Source organism: Megascapheus bottae, chromosome 37 (assembly GCF_031878675.1).
Source record: "Megascapheus bottae isolate mThoBot1 chromosome 37, mThoBot2.hap1, whole genome shotgun sequence".
Classification (NCBI taxonomy): domain Eukaryota; kingdom Metazoa; phylum Chordata; class Mammalia; order Rodentia; family Geomyidae; genus Megascapheus; species Megascapheus bottae.
The window spans coordinates 1,138,326-1,156,792 of record NC_143545.1 but is presented as its reverse complement, the minus strand read 5'-3'; the positions used below and the strand labels follow the sequence as shown (position 1 = coordinate 1,156,792).

The window sequence follows — 18,467 nt, the reverse complement described above, 5'->3', positions numbered from 1 at the left end:
CAGGAGAGAAAAGGAAGGAAAAGAAAGGAAAAAGAAGAAGAAGAAGACGCTGGTTCTCCTCTCCCGCCGCCCGGCCCGGCCCGCCGGCGCCCCCGCGCCCCCATCCTGCCCCCCGCGCCCCCGCCCCGGCCCCGCTCGCGAGCCGCAGACCCTTCGGGAGCCCCAGGCACGGCTCGCGGACCGGGGTCGCGGGCCCGGGGCGAATGCAGGCCCGGGAGGGCTGAGGGCCAGCCAGGCCTGGCACCCCCAGGGTGCCCACGCCCCGTGACCCCCAGGGTGCCCGCCCACGCCCCGTGACCCCCAGGGTGCCCGTCCACGCCCCGTGACCCCGAGGGTGCCCGCCCACGCCCCGTGACCCCGAGGGTGCCCGCCCACGCCCCGTGACCCCGAGGGTGCCCGCCCACGCCCCCTGACTCCCAGGGTGTCCGTCCACGCCCCGTGACCCCGAGGGTGTCCGTCCACGCCCCCTGACCCCGAAAGTGTCCGTCCACGCCCCGTGACCCCCAGGGTGTCCGTCCACGCCCCGTGACCCCGAGGGTGCCCGCCCACGCCCCGTGACCCCGAGGGTGCCCGCCCACGCCCCGTGACTCCCAGGGTGCCCGCCCACGCCCCGTGACCCCCCAGGGTGTCCGTCCACGCCCCGTGACCCCGAGGGTGCCCGCCCACGCCCCGTGACCCCCAGGTGCCCGCCCACGCCCCGTGACCCCCAGGGTGTCCGCCCACGCCCCGTGACCCCGAGGGTGCCTGTCCACGCCCCGTGACCCCCAGGGTGTCCGTCCACGCCCCCTGACTCCCAGGGTGCCCGTCCACGCCCCGTGACCCCCAGGGTGTCCGTCCACGCCCCGTGACCCCCAGGGTGTCCGTCCACGCCCCGTGACCCCGAGAGTGTCCGTCCACGCCCCCTGACCCCGAGGGTGTCCGTCCACGCCCCGTGACCCCGAGGGTGCCCGCCCACGCCCCGTGACCCCCAGGTGCCCGCCCACGCCCCGTGACCCCCAGGGTGTCCGTCCACGCCCCGTGACCCCGAGAGTGTCCGTCCACGCCCCCTGACCCCGAGGGTGTCCGTCCACGCCCCGTGACCCCGAGGGTGCCCGCCCACGCCCCGTGACCCCCAGGTGCCCGCCCACGCCCCGTGACCCCCAGGGTGTCCGTCCACGCCCCGTGACCCCGAGGGTGTCCGTCCACGCCCCGTGACCCCCAGGGTGTCCGTCCACACCCCGTGACCCCGAGGGTGCCCGTCCATGCCCCGTGACCCCCAGGGTGTCTGTCCATACTCCCTGACCCCGAGGGTGTCCATGCACACCCCGTGACCCCCAGAGTGTCCATGCACACCCTGTGACCCCGAGGGTGTCTGTCCACCCCCCGTGACCCCAAGGGTGTCCTTCCACGCCCCGTGCCCCCAAGGGTGTCCGTCCATGCCCCGTGACCCCGAGTGTGTCTGTCCACACTGGGCCCCATGACTCCATGTACCTGCCCACAGCAGGCCCTGTGACCCCAGAATATTTGGAGGGGATTGGTTTGGTGTCCCTGTTTAACTGAGTGGAGATATTGAGGAGGTTCCCAGGGATGGAGCTGGGAACCCCTTGGTTTTGCAGAGGTGTCACTCCAATGGGCCCAGCCCAGAGACCCCATGAAGGCCTGGGGCAAGACCTAACTCCTGGGAAGGCTACACTTTGGGGGACACCTGCCGCAGTCTCTCCAGCTGGCGGACCTTGGCCTGAGGCTGGCGGGGGAGAACTGAGAGCAGGGGCCAAGAAAAGGGGGTGCAGTTAAAATGCCAAGGCATGCTGCAGTCCTCCGCGCTTTGTGGCTGGAAGGGGATGGGAGTTAAGTGGCTGGGCTGTGGGGGTGTCTCCTGAGTCTTTCTTTAGCTGTTTCCTTTAAGATGATTAGAGAGGCTTCTGGTAGAGAGTGCTTGCCTAGCATGCATGAAGCCCTGGGTTCGATTCCTAAGGCTCTAAGCCACAGCTCCACTGCTGGTTTTCTGGTGGTTCGTTGGAGATACAAGTCTCACGGACTTCCCTGCCTAAGCTGGCTTTGAACCACAATCCTCAGATCTCAGCTTCCTGAGTTCAGCATGCCTGAACTTCAGGCGTGAGCCACTGGCTTCTCTTGCTGGTTTACTTTTTTTTTTGCCAGTTGTGGGGTTTGAACTCAGGGCCTGAGCATTGTCCTTGCCACAGCACCACTGCCAGCTCTCTCTGTAGGTGGTACTGAGGAATCAAACCCGGGTCTTTGTGCATGCTAGGCAAGCACTCTACCACTGGGCCACGCTCCCGGCTGTGGTTTACGTTTTAAATTATTTTATTTTGAGATGTGGTCTTACGTGGAGCCACGCTTCCCTGTGGCTCTCATCGTCCTCCCGTCTCTGCCTCCTGAGTTGCTGGGATTACAAATGTGAGGCAACAGACTCAGTTTAGGTCATAGGTTTTCACTGGGGTGTGCAGCCAACTTCCCAAAGGCATGGCAAAGAGTGAGGATGTTCCAGTTACTCCACATTTTTGCCCAAGCACGGCCAGTCCTTTTATTTCTTTCTCTTTTCGTTAGTTTGCCAGTCCTGCAGCTCGAACTCAGGACACTGATTCTGGAAAATGCAAGATTGTTTAAAAAGTCCTGTCTCTATACCTGCTAGGTCCCTGCTAAGTCCGCAGCATGGCCCAGCAGGTATTCTCTGATTGGTCCGTTTTTCTACACCTTATTTGCATAGGGCCAATCCATTTCAGGCACAGCATAGGTTACAATATCCCCACTCCCCAGGCAGAGTCCCACACATCGGGGCCATGGGAAGACCAAGCAGAGGGCCCTCTGCAGCTGTTGACCTCTGTCTCACAGTAGGTGCTTCCTCCCAAGCCACACCTCCATTCTTCCAGCCTTTTTTTTTTTTTTTTTTGGCTAGTCTTGCGCTTGGACTCAGGGCCTGAGCACTGTCCTTGGGTTTTCTCAAGACTAGAGCTCTACCACCTGAGCCACAGCACCACTTTTGGCTTTTTTTTCGATGTATGTGGTACCGAGGAATCGAACCCCGGTCTTCGTGCATGCTAGGCCAGCACTCCACCACTAGGCCAAACTCCCAGCCCCCCCAGCCTTTTTATTTTATTTTATTTTCTGCTTTTTTTGTTTTTCTCTTGCTGTGACTTGAACTCCAGGCCTCTTGAGTAGCCAGGATTATGATTTCTTGGTCCCTGGCTGGGTTTTTGTTTTCCTTCACTCTTTTGACCTCATGCCTTGCTGGGCAGGTGCTCTACCACTTGAGTCATGCCTCCAGCCTATGATGATATGCGTTGGGTTTTGTAGGAGATGAGGTATTTCACACTATAGAAATGACCCCTGAAAGTATAGTCTTGAGATGAGGTATTTCAGTCAAGCTTTCCCGGGGAAGCTTTTAGCCAGGGCACAGCAGTCCATGACTTGGGCTCCAGGGGGGGAGCTGTGGCGCTCATTCTGTACCCCGAGGATTAGAGAATTAAAACCTCTTCCAGTTTTTCTCAAGGCAGGATTTTAAAACTCTAGCATGTAGGCCGGGAGTTTGGCCTAGTGGTTAAAGTGCTTGCCTAGCATGCATGAAGACCCGGGTTCGATTCCTCGGTACCACATACATAGAAAAAAGCCGGAAGTGGTGCTGAGGCTCAAGTGGTAGAGCTCTAGCCTTGAGAAAGACCAAGGACAGTGCTCAGGCCCTGAGTTCAAGCCCCAGGACTGGAAAAAAAAAAACAAAACTCTAGCATGTGATATTAGTGGCTAAACTAAATCTGTTCTCCTCCCCCACTTCTTCTATTGCTGATACTGGAGTTTTAACTCAAGGCTTCATGCTCCCTTAGTGTGTTTCCTTGTCTGGCCCTCTAATGCTTGAGCCTTACCCCCAGTCTTGTGTGTGTGAAGTGTTTTTTTGTTGTTGTTGTTTGTTTTTGTTTTTGCTAGTTGTGGGCCTGAGCTCAGGGCCTGAGCACTGTCCTTTGATTTTTTTTCACAAGGTTAGAGCCTCAGCACCATTTCTGGCTTTTTTCTATGTATGTGGTACCGAGGAATCGAACCCGGGTCTTCATGCATGCTAGGCGAGCACTCTACCACTAGGCCAAACTCCCAGCCCCCAATGTGAAGTGTTTTTGAGATAGGGTCTCACTCATGTCCAGGTGAGTTCCTGGAATTTGGTCCATCTATTGTAGGGCGTTGGTGGCTTATACTTGTAATGCTAGTTGTGCAGGAGGCTGAGATACAGAATTCTGGTTCAAATCAGTCCAAGTAGAACAGTCTATACGACTCCATCTGTAATTAACCAGAAAAAAAGCCAAGCTGGAGAAGTGGTCTAGGTGGTAAAGGGCCAGTTGAACAAGTAAGCTGAACAAGTGTGGGGCCCTGAGTTCAAATCCTGGTACTGGTAAAATGAAAATTATTTTTTAGAACTGAGGCACTATAAACTAATACCATAAGAATTGGAGAGGGCCAGATGCTAATGGCTCATGCCTGTAATACTAGCTACTCAGGAAGCTGAGAGATGAGAATTGTTGTTCCAAGCTATCCCCGGTGGGAAAGTTTGTGAGACTTTTATCTCCAATAAAATAGGCAGAAAAAACCAGAAGCCTTGACCACCAAGGGGCCCAGGGACAGTGCCCAGACCCTGAGTTCAAAACCCAGGACGGGAAACAAAGTGAAAAATTGGAGAGGGCTTGACTTAAAGCTTTTGTTTGTGCCATGAAAGCTTTCCTTTGGGGGGGGCGGTGTATTTTGCTAAATGAAACTTGCTAAATGTGTTTTCTTTTCTTTGTTGCCAGTCCTAGGGCTTGAACTCAGGGCCTGGATGCTGTCCCTGAGCTTCTGCATGGTCAAGGCCAGTGCTCTGTCACGCTGAGTCAAAGCACCACTTCTGATTTTCTGGTGGCTCATCAGAGGTAAGAGTCACACAATCTTTCCTGCCTGGGCTGGCTTCGAACCACCATCTTCAGATCTCTGCCTCCTGAGTAGCTGGGATGACAGGCGTGAGCCACCAGCGCTAAGGCCATTTTTTTGTTAAGTGATTCCTTGACACCTGTATTCCTGAGTGTCCCCCGTGCCACACGGCAGGGGCAGGGGGACTTAGCATGAGGCTGAGTTCTAGGAGGAGGCAAGCCCCATTCTGCTGCTAGGATCCTTAGAACCGGAGCTGTGGGCTTGGTTCTAGGCTGAGCATTCCAGGGGAGGTTGCCAAGACAATCCGGATTGTTTCTCCACACTTGGCCCATGCCCTTGGGAAGACTCTCAGGCGTGGGCACTGTCCAGCACAGCTGTTGCTGCCCACTGGTGTGGGTGACTGCGGAGAGTCGGGCCTTGTGAGGAGGTGAGTCTGCTCGGGATCACCAACTGTGGGGCTCAAGCCCCAGAACTGGCAAAAACCCAACCAGGTTCCAGGGGCTGAGATCTGAGGGCTGCGGTTCAGAGCCAGCCCGGGCACGCCTGTGAGACTGATCTCCAAGGAACCATGAGAAAACCAGAAGTGGCGCTATGGCTCAAAGTGGCACAGTGCTAGCCTTGAGCTAAAGAGCTCAGGGACAGCGCCCAGACCCTGAGTTCGAGCCTAGAACTAACAACAACAACGACAAAACAAGTCCAGGGACTTTCCTTCCCTGGGCTGGCTTTGAACTTGGATCCTTAGATCTCAGCCTCCTGAGTAGCTGGGATGGCAGGCGTGATTTGTGCCCATTTTTGCCTCCCCCAGAGAGGCGGGAGACGCCTCGTGGTTGGCAGAGATGCCTGTGGTGATGGTGGAGCAAGTGGTGCAGAGCCCGGAATGGAGCATCCGGGGAAAGAGCATGGAGTACATTCTGGAGGCTCTCCAAGTGTCCAGCCAGGTGAGCACCCCACCAGCTGCCAGCCTGGCTGCAGCCCAGGCAGCGCCCCCCCCCCAGGGAGCTGGCCGGCCGGCCTCGGGGCCAGGCGTGCTGGGCTCCAGGCAGTCCGGTGGGACCCTGGCCTGGCTTTACCATGACCTCCTGGGATGCCCTGTCATGGCTCGCCCCACCCCTCAGCCCTCCCTGAGGCCCTGTCTCTTCCACAGCTGCCCCCAGGAGAGGTCCTGGAGTCCCTCAAGGTGCTCGCCGTCCGGATCTTAAACAACAAGATGTCCAGCGCTCTGTGCCAGAAGGTGGCAGACATCATCATCAACTACCTGCGGAAGGTGGTGGGTACCTGTGCCTGCAGGCCGGGGCGGGGCGGGGAGGGGGCGGGGGAGAGAGGTTCTGAGCACTTTACTGGAGTCCCTGGCCGCAGTGTGGCCTGGTGGAGGAGCACTGGCCTTGCCGGCATGCAGGCAGCCCTGGTCTCCATCCCAGGCACCACCACACCCACGGAGAACCCGTGACCCCAGCAGACTGGGTGAACGGAGAGGAAGGAGTGAGCTTGGAAAGAGGGAGGGCGGTCTTCAGGGTGACTGAGCCGCCTCTGGCTCTGCCAATCACCTCACCGCCCAGTGCAGTGCACTGGCGCCATCTGCTGGCCACTTTAGGGTCATTTCTTTTGCTTCTTGGAGGTAGGACTCTCTCCGATTTGTCTCCCTAAGCTGGCTTCCAACCGCAGTCCTCAGATCTCAGCCCCCTCGGCGGCTGGGATGACAGGCCGCTGTCCCTGGTCCCCGGCTCAGTCACGTTCCTTGACGTCCTACTAAGAGCTGTCTTTCTTCTGCCTGCTTGGTGCCTTGTGTCTTTCCATGTATGCCTCTAGCTGCGGGGGGGGGGGGGGTATGTTGCCATGTGTCCCCAAGCTCTGTTCCTCCTTCTGAGGCTTGCTCAGAGCTGTGGCGGGGTTCAGTGCTTTGAAACGGCAGACCCCGCCCCCAACACATGCTAGAGCACGAAGACCTCCCCATCTCTCTTGCCCCTCCCTCCCCAGATGGCTGGGGCTGGCGGCTGCCTCTGTCTCCATAGAAGAGACTGGGAGTGGCCTGTGGAAAGGGGCGAGTCTCTGGAGACCCTGTCTTTGCAGACGCCGGGGGAGGAGCTGGAGGAAATCAGCACGGTGGTCCTCACGGCGCTGGGCTCCCACTACCCCGGCACGGTCATCATCAAGCTCCTGGACAGGTCTCCGCTGTACAGCCTGCCCCCCCGGAGCCTCCTGGTGGCCGTGGGAAAACTGAACCTCAGCCCGGGTACGGCTCACCCCTCCTCCCCTCTCCTACCAGGGTGCATGGAGGGCTGGGCGAGGGCGGCAGGGCGAGGTGACAGACCAGGCCCAGGGGGGGAAATGGCTGGCTTGGCTTTTCCATGGCCAGTTCCAGTGTCCAGCAGCGGCTACTCTACCCATACTACTCACTCACACATACTTACACACTACTCAGTTATGAAGAAAAATCAAACGTGTGTGGGCGCATGCGCACCCGTGACCACAGGACCCTGACCTCCGGGCCTGAGCGCTGGACCTCAGCTGGCGCTTTCCCCCTTGGCCAGAGGGCACGTTTCCCACCTCTCCCCTCAGGAGCAGCCGCCTACATAGGGGCCACGTGGGAACACGTCCTGGGCCTGCTGAGGGTGGCACTGAGCGAGAAGGACCGGCTGGCCCTGTGCCAGGGTGAGGCTCCGCGGGCTGGCGGGCAGGGCGGGTGCAGCCACGGCTGTGCGTGTCTGAGTGCAGCACATGGCTGGAGAGGCTCATGCTTGGGGCAAGGATGGATCGTGGGCATTGCCCGGCCTGGCCCGTTTCCTGCCTGAGTCCGGGTGGCCCGGACGGAAGGGCGGTGAGGGAGCGGGCAAACAGACCCCCCGCCAGAGCGATGGGGCCAGGGCTCAAGGGTCGTGTCTGTGGCATTCACATGCAACCCCTTCCCCAGTGCTCAGCGGGCTGGCCCTCAATGCCCGCAAGCAGCTGGACCTGGGCCCCGAGGACGCCGAAGCCATGGACACCACGCTGGAAGCTGTGTCCATCCGGGCCTACCTCACCCTGCGAGTCCTCTTCAACCGCTGGCCTCTGCAGAGCAGGGGAAAGGTGCTGGGGGGCTGGTGGGGCGGAGGGACAGGGCGCTCCCTCTCCATTGTCAGAAGACACCACCCCGTTACTCCTGCTGTGCATCCGTCCCTTAGTCAGGCTGCTCGGGTTTACTGAGCCTCAGTCCTCTGTGCCTCTCAGTGCTTGTGTCCACAGGGAATAAAGGGCCAGCTGAGGCAAGGCTGTCGCATCCAGGCTTGTCCAGCCTTCTCCCCAGAGCTCAGGCTCACGCGCCCTGTCTCCCGTGGCACAGGTCACCGAGCAAGCGCTGATAATAATGGGCCACCTCTTCTTCCTCATCTCACCCTCCAAACTCCGGAACCAGGTGAACTGGCTGATTCGCAGGCTGATGGCCTTGGCGTCCGTCCAGCTGGAACCTTTCTATATTTCCCAGGTGACTGTGGAGGGGAGGGGAGGGGGGGAGAGGGGAGGGGGGATGCTTCACCCATGGAGACCACGCTCATGGAGTGAGGAATGCTGGGATGGCGAGGGATGGCCTACAGGCCAAAGCAGACTGAAGCCAGCCTGCCTGCCCTCCCTCCCTCCCTCCCTCCCTCCCTTCTACCAGTCCTAGGGTTCAAACTCTGGGCCTGGGTGCTGTCCCTGAGCTCCAGAGCTCCTTTTTGCTCAAGGCTAGGTCCACCACTTAAGCCACAGCATCACCTGGAGTTGAGAGTCATACAAGCTTTCCTGCCCAGGCTGGCTTTGAACCGCGCTCCTCAGATCTCAGCCTGAGTCACCGGCACCTGGCTTTGGGTCGCCATACTTTATCTAGTTTGGTATTGCAATGCTAAAAATGCGTGTGGCCTAAACTAAGTGGGCAGGGAGAGAGGGTCAGGCTCAGGTGTGAAGAGGTAGACCCTGAACCTGCTGCTTGGTGGAGGAGCAGGCGTGGGGGGGGTGCCTGGCCCTGACTCCAGTCCTCTCACCCCCAGTGCCTCTGCCAGCTCTTGGGTGCCCTGGAGCACAGCGGCTACGGCGGCGTCAACCTGGAGTCCCAGGTGGAAAACATCACAAACATGCTGCTCGTGTTGATGCATGTACATGGCTTACCCGGGGAGGCAGCGGGTCGGGGACGCCCCAGCCAGCCCCGCAGGTCCTCGACTCCTGCAGACAAACCCCTAGCTGGTGCCGTCATCCTAGCTGCTCAGGAGGCTGAGATCCAGGGATGGAGGTTTGAAGCCTGCCATGGCAAGAAAGTCCCATGAGATTCTAATGTCCGGTTAGCCAACAAAAGCTGGAAGTGGGGATGTGGCCCAAGTGATAGAGCGTGGGCCTTGAGCAAAAAGCTAAGGGACAGTGCAGTGCCTGGGTCCTAGTATTGGCACCAGAGAGAGGTGGGGGGGAGAGAAAGAGAAGGGAGAGAGAGAGAGAGAGAGAGAGGAAGGAGGAACGGAGGGGGAGAGAGGGGAGGGAGAAAGAGAGGGAGAGGAAGAAGAGGAGGGCACCCTGCTGTTTCTCCTAATCTCTGCTGTGGTTATTACAGTCCTGAGCAGGGAGGAGAGAGCAGGTCATTTGCAGAATGTCTCTCCCTCCCTCCCTCCCTCCCTCCCTCCCTCCTTCCTCTCTGTTTTGGCCAGTCCTGGGGCTTGATCCCAGGGCCTGGGCACTGTCCCTGAGCCTCTCTGTGCTCAAAGCTAGTGCTCCCACTTGAGCCCAGCACCCCTTCCGGCTTTCTCTGTGTGTGGTTCTGAGGACTGAACCCGGGGCGACGTGCAGGCCAGGCTCCGCTCCCGGCCGCAAGGGCACTTCTCTTACAGAATTGATTTGTTATCCATTGTCTCTCTCTACGTCCAGTAACAGCGGTTCTCAGTTGTGTGTGGCCAAGCGCTGCACCCTTTCCCTGGCCTCGTGCCTCCGTTTCCCCTGTGTACCTGGGGACAGTCCCCTCGGGTCTGAGGGACTTGGTGTACCCTCAGGTGAGCGAGACCGAGGTCAGCAGAAGCGTACATTCTGTGCAGTGCCACATCCTTGCTCTCCAGGGATTCTACATCCTGAGTGAGTCCTCAGCTTCCCTGGCCCAGCGTGTGTGTGTGCGTGCGTGCGTGCGTGCATGCGTGCGTGCGTGTGTGCGCGCGCGTAGTGCATTTTTCTTTTTGTCGGCTGTGGGGCGTTAACTCGGGATCTGCGCACTTGAGCTGTGCTCAAGGCCTGCCCTCTACCACTTGAACCACCGCTCCACTTCAGGTTTCAGGTGGTCTGTGGGAGGTGGGAGTCACCTGCAGTGTCCTGCCGGGCTGGCCTTGAGCACCGGCTTCAGCTGCCTTTGTGTTCTCGGCCTTCTGCCAGCCAAGCTGTACAGCAAGCACGTGGTTGTGCTGCTCCTGAAATCCATGGCGTCCAAGGATTCCACCAAGACCCTGTCCGCCCTCCAGGTCTTCCAGAAGGTGTTTCGAGAGGGTGAGCAGAAACTGGGCCCGGCCCCAGGCCCGAGACTCCTTTTTCCCTCTGTCTTCTTCCCGCGGGAGATGGAACATGAGAGTGGTGAAAAGAAGGTTAGAGTTAGGAGCTGTGGGCACACAGCTGTCACCCTGGCTGCTCAGGGGCTGAGATGGGAGGGTTGCAGTTCACAGCCAGCTGCGACAGAAAAGCTCCTAGAAGACCCTATCTCTTGCCGGGTGTGCTGGCTCACGACCAACCAAAAAACCAAACCAAAAACAAACAAAAAGGCCCTATCTGCAAAATAAGCAGCAAAAATAGGGGCTGAAATAGTTGCTGGTGGCTCATTCCTGTCATTCCAGCTCTGTAAAAGGCTGAGATCTTGAGAGTCAAGGTTTGAAGAGAGCATGAGTAAGAAAAGGCCACGGGGCTCTTAATCTCCAATTAACCAGTAAAAATTCAGAGGTGAGCCGGGCACCAGTTGCTCAGGCCTGTAATCCTAGCTACTCAGGAGGCTGAGGTCTGAAGATCACGATTTGAAGCCAGCCTGGGCAGAAAAGTCCCCATAAAACTCTTATCCCCAATGGACCACTCCAAACCGGAAGTAGAACTGTGCTCCAAAGTAGTAGAGTGCTGGCCGGGAGTGTGGCCTAGTGGTTAAAGTGCTTGCCTGGCATGCACGAAGACCCGGGTTCGATTCCTTGGTACCACATACATAGACAAAAGCCGGAAGTGGTGCTGAGGCTCAAGTGGTAGAGCTCTAGCCTTGAGAAAGTCCAAGGACAGTGCTCAGGCCCTGAGCTAAGTCCCAGGACTGGCAAAAAAAAAAAAAAAAAAAAAGTAATAGAGTGCTATGTCTGAGCGGAGAGCTCAGGGACAGCACCCAGTCTCTGAGTTCAAGCCAGGGTGGAGTTGTGGCTCGAGCGGTAAAGCCTTGAGTGAAAGAGCTGAGCAAGAATGTGAAGCCCTGAGTTCAATCCCTAGCACTCACACACACACACACACACACACACACACACACTCACCTGAATGCCATGGGTAGAGTGGTAGAGCACCAGCTAAACAAGCAAGAAGGCCTTGAGTTAAAACCCTGGTTCTGGGGCCCGGGAGTTTGGCCTAGCGGTTAAAGTGCCAGCCTGGGCAGAAAAGTCCCCATAAAACTCTTATCCCCAATGGACCACTCCAAACCGGAAGTAGAACTGTGCTCCAAAGTAGTAGAGTGCTGGCCATAGCGAGCGGGGCCGGAGCGAGCAGGACCTGAGCGTGCGGGAGCGAGCCGAGCCAGAGCGAGCGGGGCCAGAGCGAGAAGGGGCCAGAGCGAGCAGAGCCAGGAGCAAGCGACAGCTGGCCGGGCCAGAGCGAGCGGGGCCAAGAGCAAGCTGGAGCGAGCCAGGCAGAAGCAAGCTGGGCCAGAGCGAGCGGGCCGGAGCGAGCGGGGCTGGAGCGAGCGGGGCCTGAGCTAGAAAGGGGGCCTAGCCGGGCCGGAGCGAGCGGGGCCGGAGCGAGTGGGCCGGAGCGAGCAGGGCCGGAGCGAGCGGGGCCTGAGCTAGAAAGGGGGGCCTAGCCGGGCCGGAGCGAGCGGGGCCAGAAAGAGAAAGGGGCCAAAAAAAAAAAAAAAAAAACCCTGGTTCTATAATTTGGCTATGATTCTAGACATAGCCAGTTGTGGCTGGGATGTAGAGACCAAGAGATATGTCCATTGATTGATTGGTTGCTGGGTTGGGTTAGCTGGGATGGGTTTTGCCTGAGAGACCCAGTGGAAAGCCCCAAAGTGCGGAGGTCAGAGGAGGGAGGCGAGTCAAGGTCAAGGCTAAGTTCTGTGTGGCCAGCTGCAGGGGGCGGGGGAAGGGCCCCGCAGGGAAGGGACCCCCACTGTGGCTGTGTCTAGAATTCTCCCCCAGGGAGACGGCGGGATCCACTCACTCCGCTGCCTGCCTGTTTTCAAAACCTAGTGGTCCAGACGGAGGTGCTAAAGAACGAGGTGATGAATTCGGTGATCCTGGTGATCCAGGAGGAGTGCGGGCAGGTGGGCACGATGCCTCGTGTGGCCAGGAGTGGGGACGGGACGGGACGAGGGGCCAGGCCGCGTGCACCGCAGAGGTGGTTTGATTTGCACTTTCCCTGCCGTATTTGTTGGCCATTTGTACTCCCGAGAAACCGTTCAGCTCCCCCACGCGTTTATCAGCTGGGTCGCTGGTCCTTGGGTTTAGGTTTCTGAGCCCCAGGTCTAGGGCTGTCCCCGTCCTGCAGGCTGTCTTTGCAGCTCAGGGTCTCCCTCCTCCCCGGCTCCTGCCACTTTGCTATCTCGGGGACACACAGGGCTTCGTGGCCTCCAGGAGGGTGGAGGCGCCACACAGGGGCTGGGACTTGAAGGTGGGGCGAGTGCCTGGTGGTCTGCTCTGCCCGCTTCCACGCGAGTCACCCTGAAGCGTGGAGTCAGGAGCGGGGTGTCCTGGGTGACCTCCGCGTTCTGCTCCGGTTCTGTGTCCTCACTGGAACAGGAGGACCCCACCCCAGCTGCCCCCCTGACCTGCCGCACGGCACAGGTGCGGACGGCACTGCTGGGCTTTGTGGAGATCCTGGCCGAGTACGGCTACCTGCTCCTGCCCCAGGGCAACGTCGTCATCTCCTACGTCATCAGGCTCAGCCAGTGGGACTTCTCAGTGAGTGGGGGGGCTGCTGGGAAAGGGACGGGACTCCAGCGTCCACAGACTGGATGAGGGGAGCAGGGGAGGGCCTGGGGCAGACTCCGTGGGCTGGCAGGGCTTCCGGGGTCTTCATCGTCCCTTCTCTACCCAGCATGAAGAGGACATGCAGCTGCTGTGCTTGAGAATCCTGAAGATGGTACTGCCAGCTGGGGCCAAAGGGAGAAGGGGCTCGGTCTCTGCCCCCCAGTCCTTTTGGGTGTGGGTCTGCAGCCTGAGCCAGCTTCCGGCTGTAAAGTCAGAGCAAGTGGCCCTCTGGCTGCACTGCTCCTGTGCTGGGTGGGGGGAAGCAGATGTCAGGCTCGCCACAACCTCGCAGGGGCCTGGAAGGATCCTGCATCCCAGGCCTGGCTCCTGACCTTAGCCCCCAGTTCCTATCACAAGCCCAGTTTCCAAGGCACGGAGAGAGAGAGGGAGAAAAGGAAAGCAGGGGATGGGGAGGGGGAGGAAGGGAGGGAGGAGGAGACAGAAGGATGGGAGAGAACGGAGGAGGAGGCTGGGTTGCGGGAGGTCTTGGGATTGGAGAGCTCAGGCCTGGGGCTGGTGAGGTCTTGTCACTGAGGTGCCCGCCGTGTCCCCTGCCAGATACCTTTACCCAAGCTGGTCACCTTCTTGTGTCACCCCACCAACCTCAAGGCCTTCCTGATCCTGAGCAAGGCGGCCACAGAGATCGCCCTGCAGTCCTCGGCCCTGGGCCATTTCCCCTACCTCGTCAGGTTCCACCGCAAACGTGAGTGCTGGGAGTAGCTGGAGACCCCCCCCACACACACACAGAGGCCCTGGGGCCCTGCAGGGGCGTGGGGGTGAGCTGAGCGCGGGGGCCAGGGCCACTCAGGTACCAGCAGGGCACACCGCCTCCTTGTTGATGGTCGCTTTTAAATGGTGTCTGGTTGTTGAAGACCAGATCTCAGGATGCAGCGCGGCAGGCCTGGGATTCAGGCCCTCCTGCTGAGCTCTGAGTTGAGACTGCAGACAGGCACCGCCCTGAAGTCCACCCTCCAGGCCCAGGTGTACTCAGCACGTGGCTTGGGGCTCTGCATTTGAGCTGCAGGTGTAAAGGTGTGGCTTTTTAAGCCACAAGCCCCCAACATAGCTGCTGTTTTCCATTTTGTCTTTTCTTCTGGTCTGATGCGGTGAAGGTGGGCTGCCGGCAAACTGGCTGCTCCTTCCTTTTCCCCTTTAATCTAGCCACCCAGGTCACCTCCCCACAGTCGCTCTTCACCCAACTTGTGGTAAGTGGACACCATGTTTCTATCTGCCCGTCTACCCACCTATCCATCTGTCCATTCACCAAGCCAGCAAGCCAACCTTCTATCCATCCACCCACCCACCCACCCATCCACCCATCTAACCACCCATCCATCCATCTGCCCATTTGCAAAGCCAACCAACCAGCTAACCTTCCATCCATCTATTCATCCACTCCTTCATCCAGCCACCCCATCCATCCATCCATCCATCCATCCATCCATCCATCCATCCATCCATCTTCCCATTCACTCATCCATCCACCCATCCACCCACCCCATCCATCCATCCATCCATCCATCCATCTAACCATTCACTCATCCATCCATCTAACCTCCCTCCACCCACCCCACCCACCCACCCATCCACCCATCTAACCACCCATCCATCCATCTGCCCATTTGCGAAGCCAACCAACCAGCTAACCTTCCATCCATCCATTCATCCACTCCTTCATCCAGCCACCCCATCCATCCATCCATCCATCCATCCACCCATCCATCCATCCATCCATCTTCCCATTCACTCATCCATCCACCCATCCACCCACCCCATCCATCCATCCATCCATCTAACCATTCACTCATCCATCCATCTAACCTCCCTCTACCCACCCCACCCACCCATCCATCCATCCATCTGCCTATTCATCCATCCATCTAACTATCCATCCATCCATCCATCCACCCACCCACCCATCCATTCATCCACCCACCCACCCATCCATCCATCCACCCACCCATCTCTCCAACTATCCATCAACCACCCCTCCCCCACTTGTCCCTGCAGTCCGGTCACTGCACAGACAGTGGAATCCTCCTGTGTTGACCTACGAGTTTCCCTGTGTATGGAATGAGGAGCTAGAGCCAAATGGCAGTGTTGTGGGTGAAACATTTCAAGCTGTGAGCGTGGGGGAGGAAGCGGGGAGCTTGGTGGTGAGGCCCAGAGCCTGGGAAGGAGAGACAGCCTCTCTGTTGACAAGGGCCGACCTTGCACAAGGCCTTCTCACTGGTGTCAGCGGCCAGTGCAGCACTGTTCTCAGCGTGCCTGGCACTGGTGAGGGGCAGGGGGCCACCACAGCTCACCTCTGTAGCTCGAAGGACAGGGGCGTGGGCTCGGCTGGCCGGCTGGGGGCAGGACAGGCCGGGTGGGCAGGGCAGAGCATGGCCCTGCTGGAGGACCTTTTGGGGGCCCTGTTCAAGAGCTGAGACGGGAGGAGGAGGAGGGCCTAAGTTCAAGGACCCCATCCCACAGATTTCTCCTAATCTTCTCCCTTCCCTCCTCTCCCTCTGCCTCCCGTTCTCCTCTCCCTCCTCAGTTGTTTGCTCTGAAGCCCTACAGACAGAAGTTGTTTGGGGTGAGGTCCCTGAAGCTCTTATCCGCCCTGCACCCCATCACCTCCCTGCACCCTGTTATCAACTCCTGTGTAGGCCAGCTGTGGAAGAAGGCCATCCCAGAGATGCTGCAGATCCTGGATGGTGCGGGGGGGGGGGGGGAACAACTGCATCCTCCCGTGGGTCTGCCGGGATTGCTGGGGGGAGGGGCAGGGGAGGACCTCACACAGCCCGGGGCCAGCCTTGCTGTCACTCGGCTCTCATCTCTTGGGGTGAGGATCAGGGCCTGGATAGAGTGGGCAGTTTTGCAGGACTGCATGGTGCTCCCTCTTCTTGTGGCCTGGAAGTTTCTATGGGTCTCCTTGTTTGCAGATTACGGCGAGAAGAACCTGAATCAGAGGAAGTGGGAGCTCAGGCTACTCCAGGTGAGTGCTCCCCACACGCCCTGCGGTAGACCTTGGTCAGGGATCCCCACACCACAGGCCCTTGCGGACCCCCTCAATCCAAGCCTCTCTGTCACTCTCCACGCCTGGCCAGTAGCATAGACAGAGCCGGGGACACGCCTTGTCACCTTCCCACATGACACCTATGTCCAGAGGCAGCGGGAGGGGAGGCAGCTGGTCCTGCAAGCCAGAAGTCACCTTCACCCACAGATGGCCCTGTAGCATCCTCCACTTCTCAGGAGCCCCACTCCTCAGGTTCCTCTTCCAGTGGGCTCCTGGAACCCCCAAACCCTGCCCCCACCCCCACTTCTCACTCCTTTCCTCTCCTCCCCCCTCCCTCCCCCTCCCCTCCCCCTCCTCTTCCACTTCCTCAGTTTTCCAGTCAGTCTCTGGTGGCCATCAGCAATGACAGCTGGATGGAGCAGCTCACGGTGGGCGTCCTGAGCAGGATAACTTTTCTCGTGGACAATGACGAGGAGAAGGTGTGTCTGCGTCTGTGCATTTCCCTGTCAGGACACTCTGTCCTCCCTCCAGCTTGAGCCCTCGTCACCCACCCCGCCAGCTCCAGAAGCAACTGGTGATTGACCTCTGCAGCACCGGGCCATTCTCCCAGCTGGCCGCCCTGACCTCCCGCCAAGCCCTGTGTGACCTTGGCCTTGGCCTTGCCTCCCGCCACACAGGCTTTCCTGTACCAATTCCTCGGCTACACCATGAGTACCACCAACAACCCCCGGCTGGTAAAGAGGATTCTGTGGTCCATTCTGAACACTTCCCACCAGGAGCTGCTGGAGAGGGAGGTAAGGACATTGCTGCCTCGGGCTCATTCTTTATCTTCAATTGGGACCTCTGCAGCCCTGTGACCCCCGCGAGCTGCTGAACCTCTCTGTGCCGCTATGAAGTGAGAGGGCTAACGGGCTTTATGTCTTGATATAACCTGACACTTGTACAAGAGTCACGGACACACACAGATACAGGCAAACAGCCAGGAGAAGTTTTGTATACCCTTCCTGGAGACTTCCTCAAACTACACATTTTCCCATGTGTTTTTGCTATATATATTTTTTTTCTTTCTCTTTTCCCTCTTTTTTGTTTGTTTGTTGGTTCCTGAGCTAAGTCTTGAACTCAGGGCCAGGGTACTGCTGTCTCTGAGTTTTCATGCTCAAGGCTAGAGCTTTATACAGTTCAGCCACAGTTCCATGTCTGGCTTTTTGGTGGTTAAATGGAGATAAAGAGACTTTTCTGCCTGGCTGACTTTGAACCTCAACCTTCAGATCTCAGCCTTCTCAGTAGCTGGGCTGACAGGTGTGTGCCACAGACACCCAGCTTTTATTTTCTTTTTTCAATTATTTCAGGAAGTTGTGCCCACAGTGCTTATTTATTTACAAATGCATCAGTATATAGCCATGTAAAAATAAAGGCTTGTCTGCCATCAGAGAAACCAGAAATCCCCAAAGCAGTAATCCTCAAGTCAGCAAAATCAGTTATAGATTCAGGAGCTGGACATTGTTCTGGGGCCACTATCTGGTGACTTTTTTCTGGTCCACAATCTAATTAGAATGAAGCAGCACATTTCCTTTATCCTCTTGGGCAGTCCCTCTTTTGTGGCCCCTATTTCCTGTGCTTTTAAAGTGTTGCTTCTCCATCGAGCCAGGGGCTGGCGGCTCGCACCTATCGTCCAGCTCTTCAGGAGGCTGAAAGCTGAGGATTGTTGTTCAATGCCAGCCAGGGGCAGGGGGGGAAAGTCTGTGAGACTCTTTATCTCCAATGAACCACAAGGAAACTGGAAATGGAGATGTGGCTCAAGAGGTAGATCGTAATCCTTGAGCTGAAGGGCTCAGAGACAGCACCCAGGCCTCGAGTTCAAGGCCCACAGCCGACAAAAATAAAAAAAAAAGTCCCTTCTTAGGAACAGCTCAAGTTCTCTTTCTGAACCTCAAACAATGCCAGCCCCCAGGGCGGAGGGAAGTGCCTTCCCTTATCTCCCCTAAATTCTCGGGGGCCCTCACCTGCTGCAGGGCATCGCGGTGGCATTCAGCATCGTGTCACTGAGGCACCTGCAGGTGGTTCTGGACGAAGTGCAGGAGTATGGCGCCGCGCTCACGGATCAGAACTCCTCGCCCATTCCTCAAACTCGTGAAGGTGCCGGGCCTCCCCGGGGGCCCACAGCGCCCCGCCTCCCGTCGCGGGCCTGCGCCGACCACTACCACTCGGCCACGCATGCACGCAGGCTTTCTGCGCGTGAGGTCTTCCCCATCCAGCAGGGAGAAGGCCACCTTGCCCTCACCCTTCCCCAGGAGATGCGGCAGAAGGAGTGGGGGCTGGTGTGCAGCACCATCTACTACATCTACGGCCAGATCATCTCGGACAACACGGACGCCGTCTTCAAACACCTGGACAACATCCTGGCCTTA

At 58.3% G+C, this 18,467-nt stretch overlaps 1 protein-coding gene across 1 annotated transcript in view; it reads left to right on the top strand.

Annotated features, from left to right (window-relative positions):
- The first annotated feature begins 5,968 nt into the window (after positions 1-5,968).
- LOC150041954 (maestro heat-like repeat-containing protein family member 1) overlaps positions 5,969-18,467 on the top strand; it is a 27,851-nt gene continuing 15,352 nt past the window's right edge. The window contains exons 1-19 of the mRNA XM_090325172.1: positions 5,969-6,151; positions 6,952-7,114; positions 7,441-7,533; positions 7,793-7,947; positions 8,201-8,341; positions 8,883-8,987; positions 9,867-9,945; positions 10,237-10,347; positions 12,279-12,352; positions 12,828-12,989; positions 13,126-13,170; positions 13,617-13,761; positions 14,220-14,263; positions 15,598-15,757; positions 15,986-16,038; positions 16,431-16,538; positions 16,737-16,853; positions 18,072-18,189; positions 18,325-18,467. Coding sequence (XP_090181298.1) covers positions 5,969-6,151; positions 6,952-7,114; positions 7,441-7,533; positions 7,793-7,947; positions 8,201-8,341; positions 8,883-8,987; positions 9,867-9,945; positions 10,237-10,347; positions 12,279-12,352; positions 12,828-12,989; positions 13,126-13,170; positions 13,617-13,761; positions 14,220-14,263; positions 15,598-15,757; positions 15,986-16,038; positions 16,431-16,538; positions 16,737-16,853; positions 18,072-18,189; positions 18,325-18,467 — 2,199 coding nt within the window. The remainder of the gene's footprint in view (positions 6,152-6,951; positions 7,115-7,440; positions 7,534-7,792; positions 7,948-8,200; positions 8,342-8,882; positions 8,988-9,866; positions 9,946-10,236; positions 10,348-12,278; positions 12,353-12,827; positions 12,990-13,125; positions 13,171-13,616; positions 13,762-14,219; positions 14,264-15,597; positions 15,758-15,985; positions 16,039-16,430; positions 16,539-16,736; positions 16,854-18,071; positions 18,190-18,324) is intronic.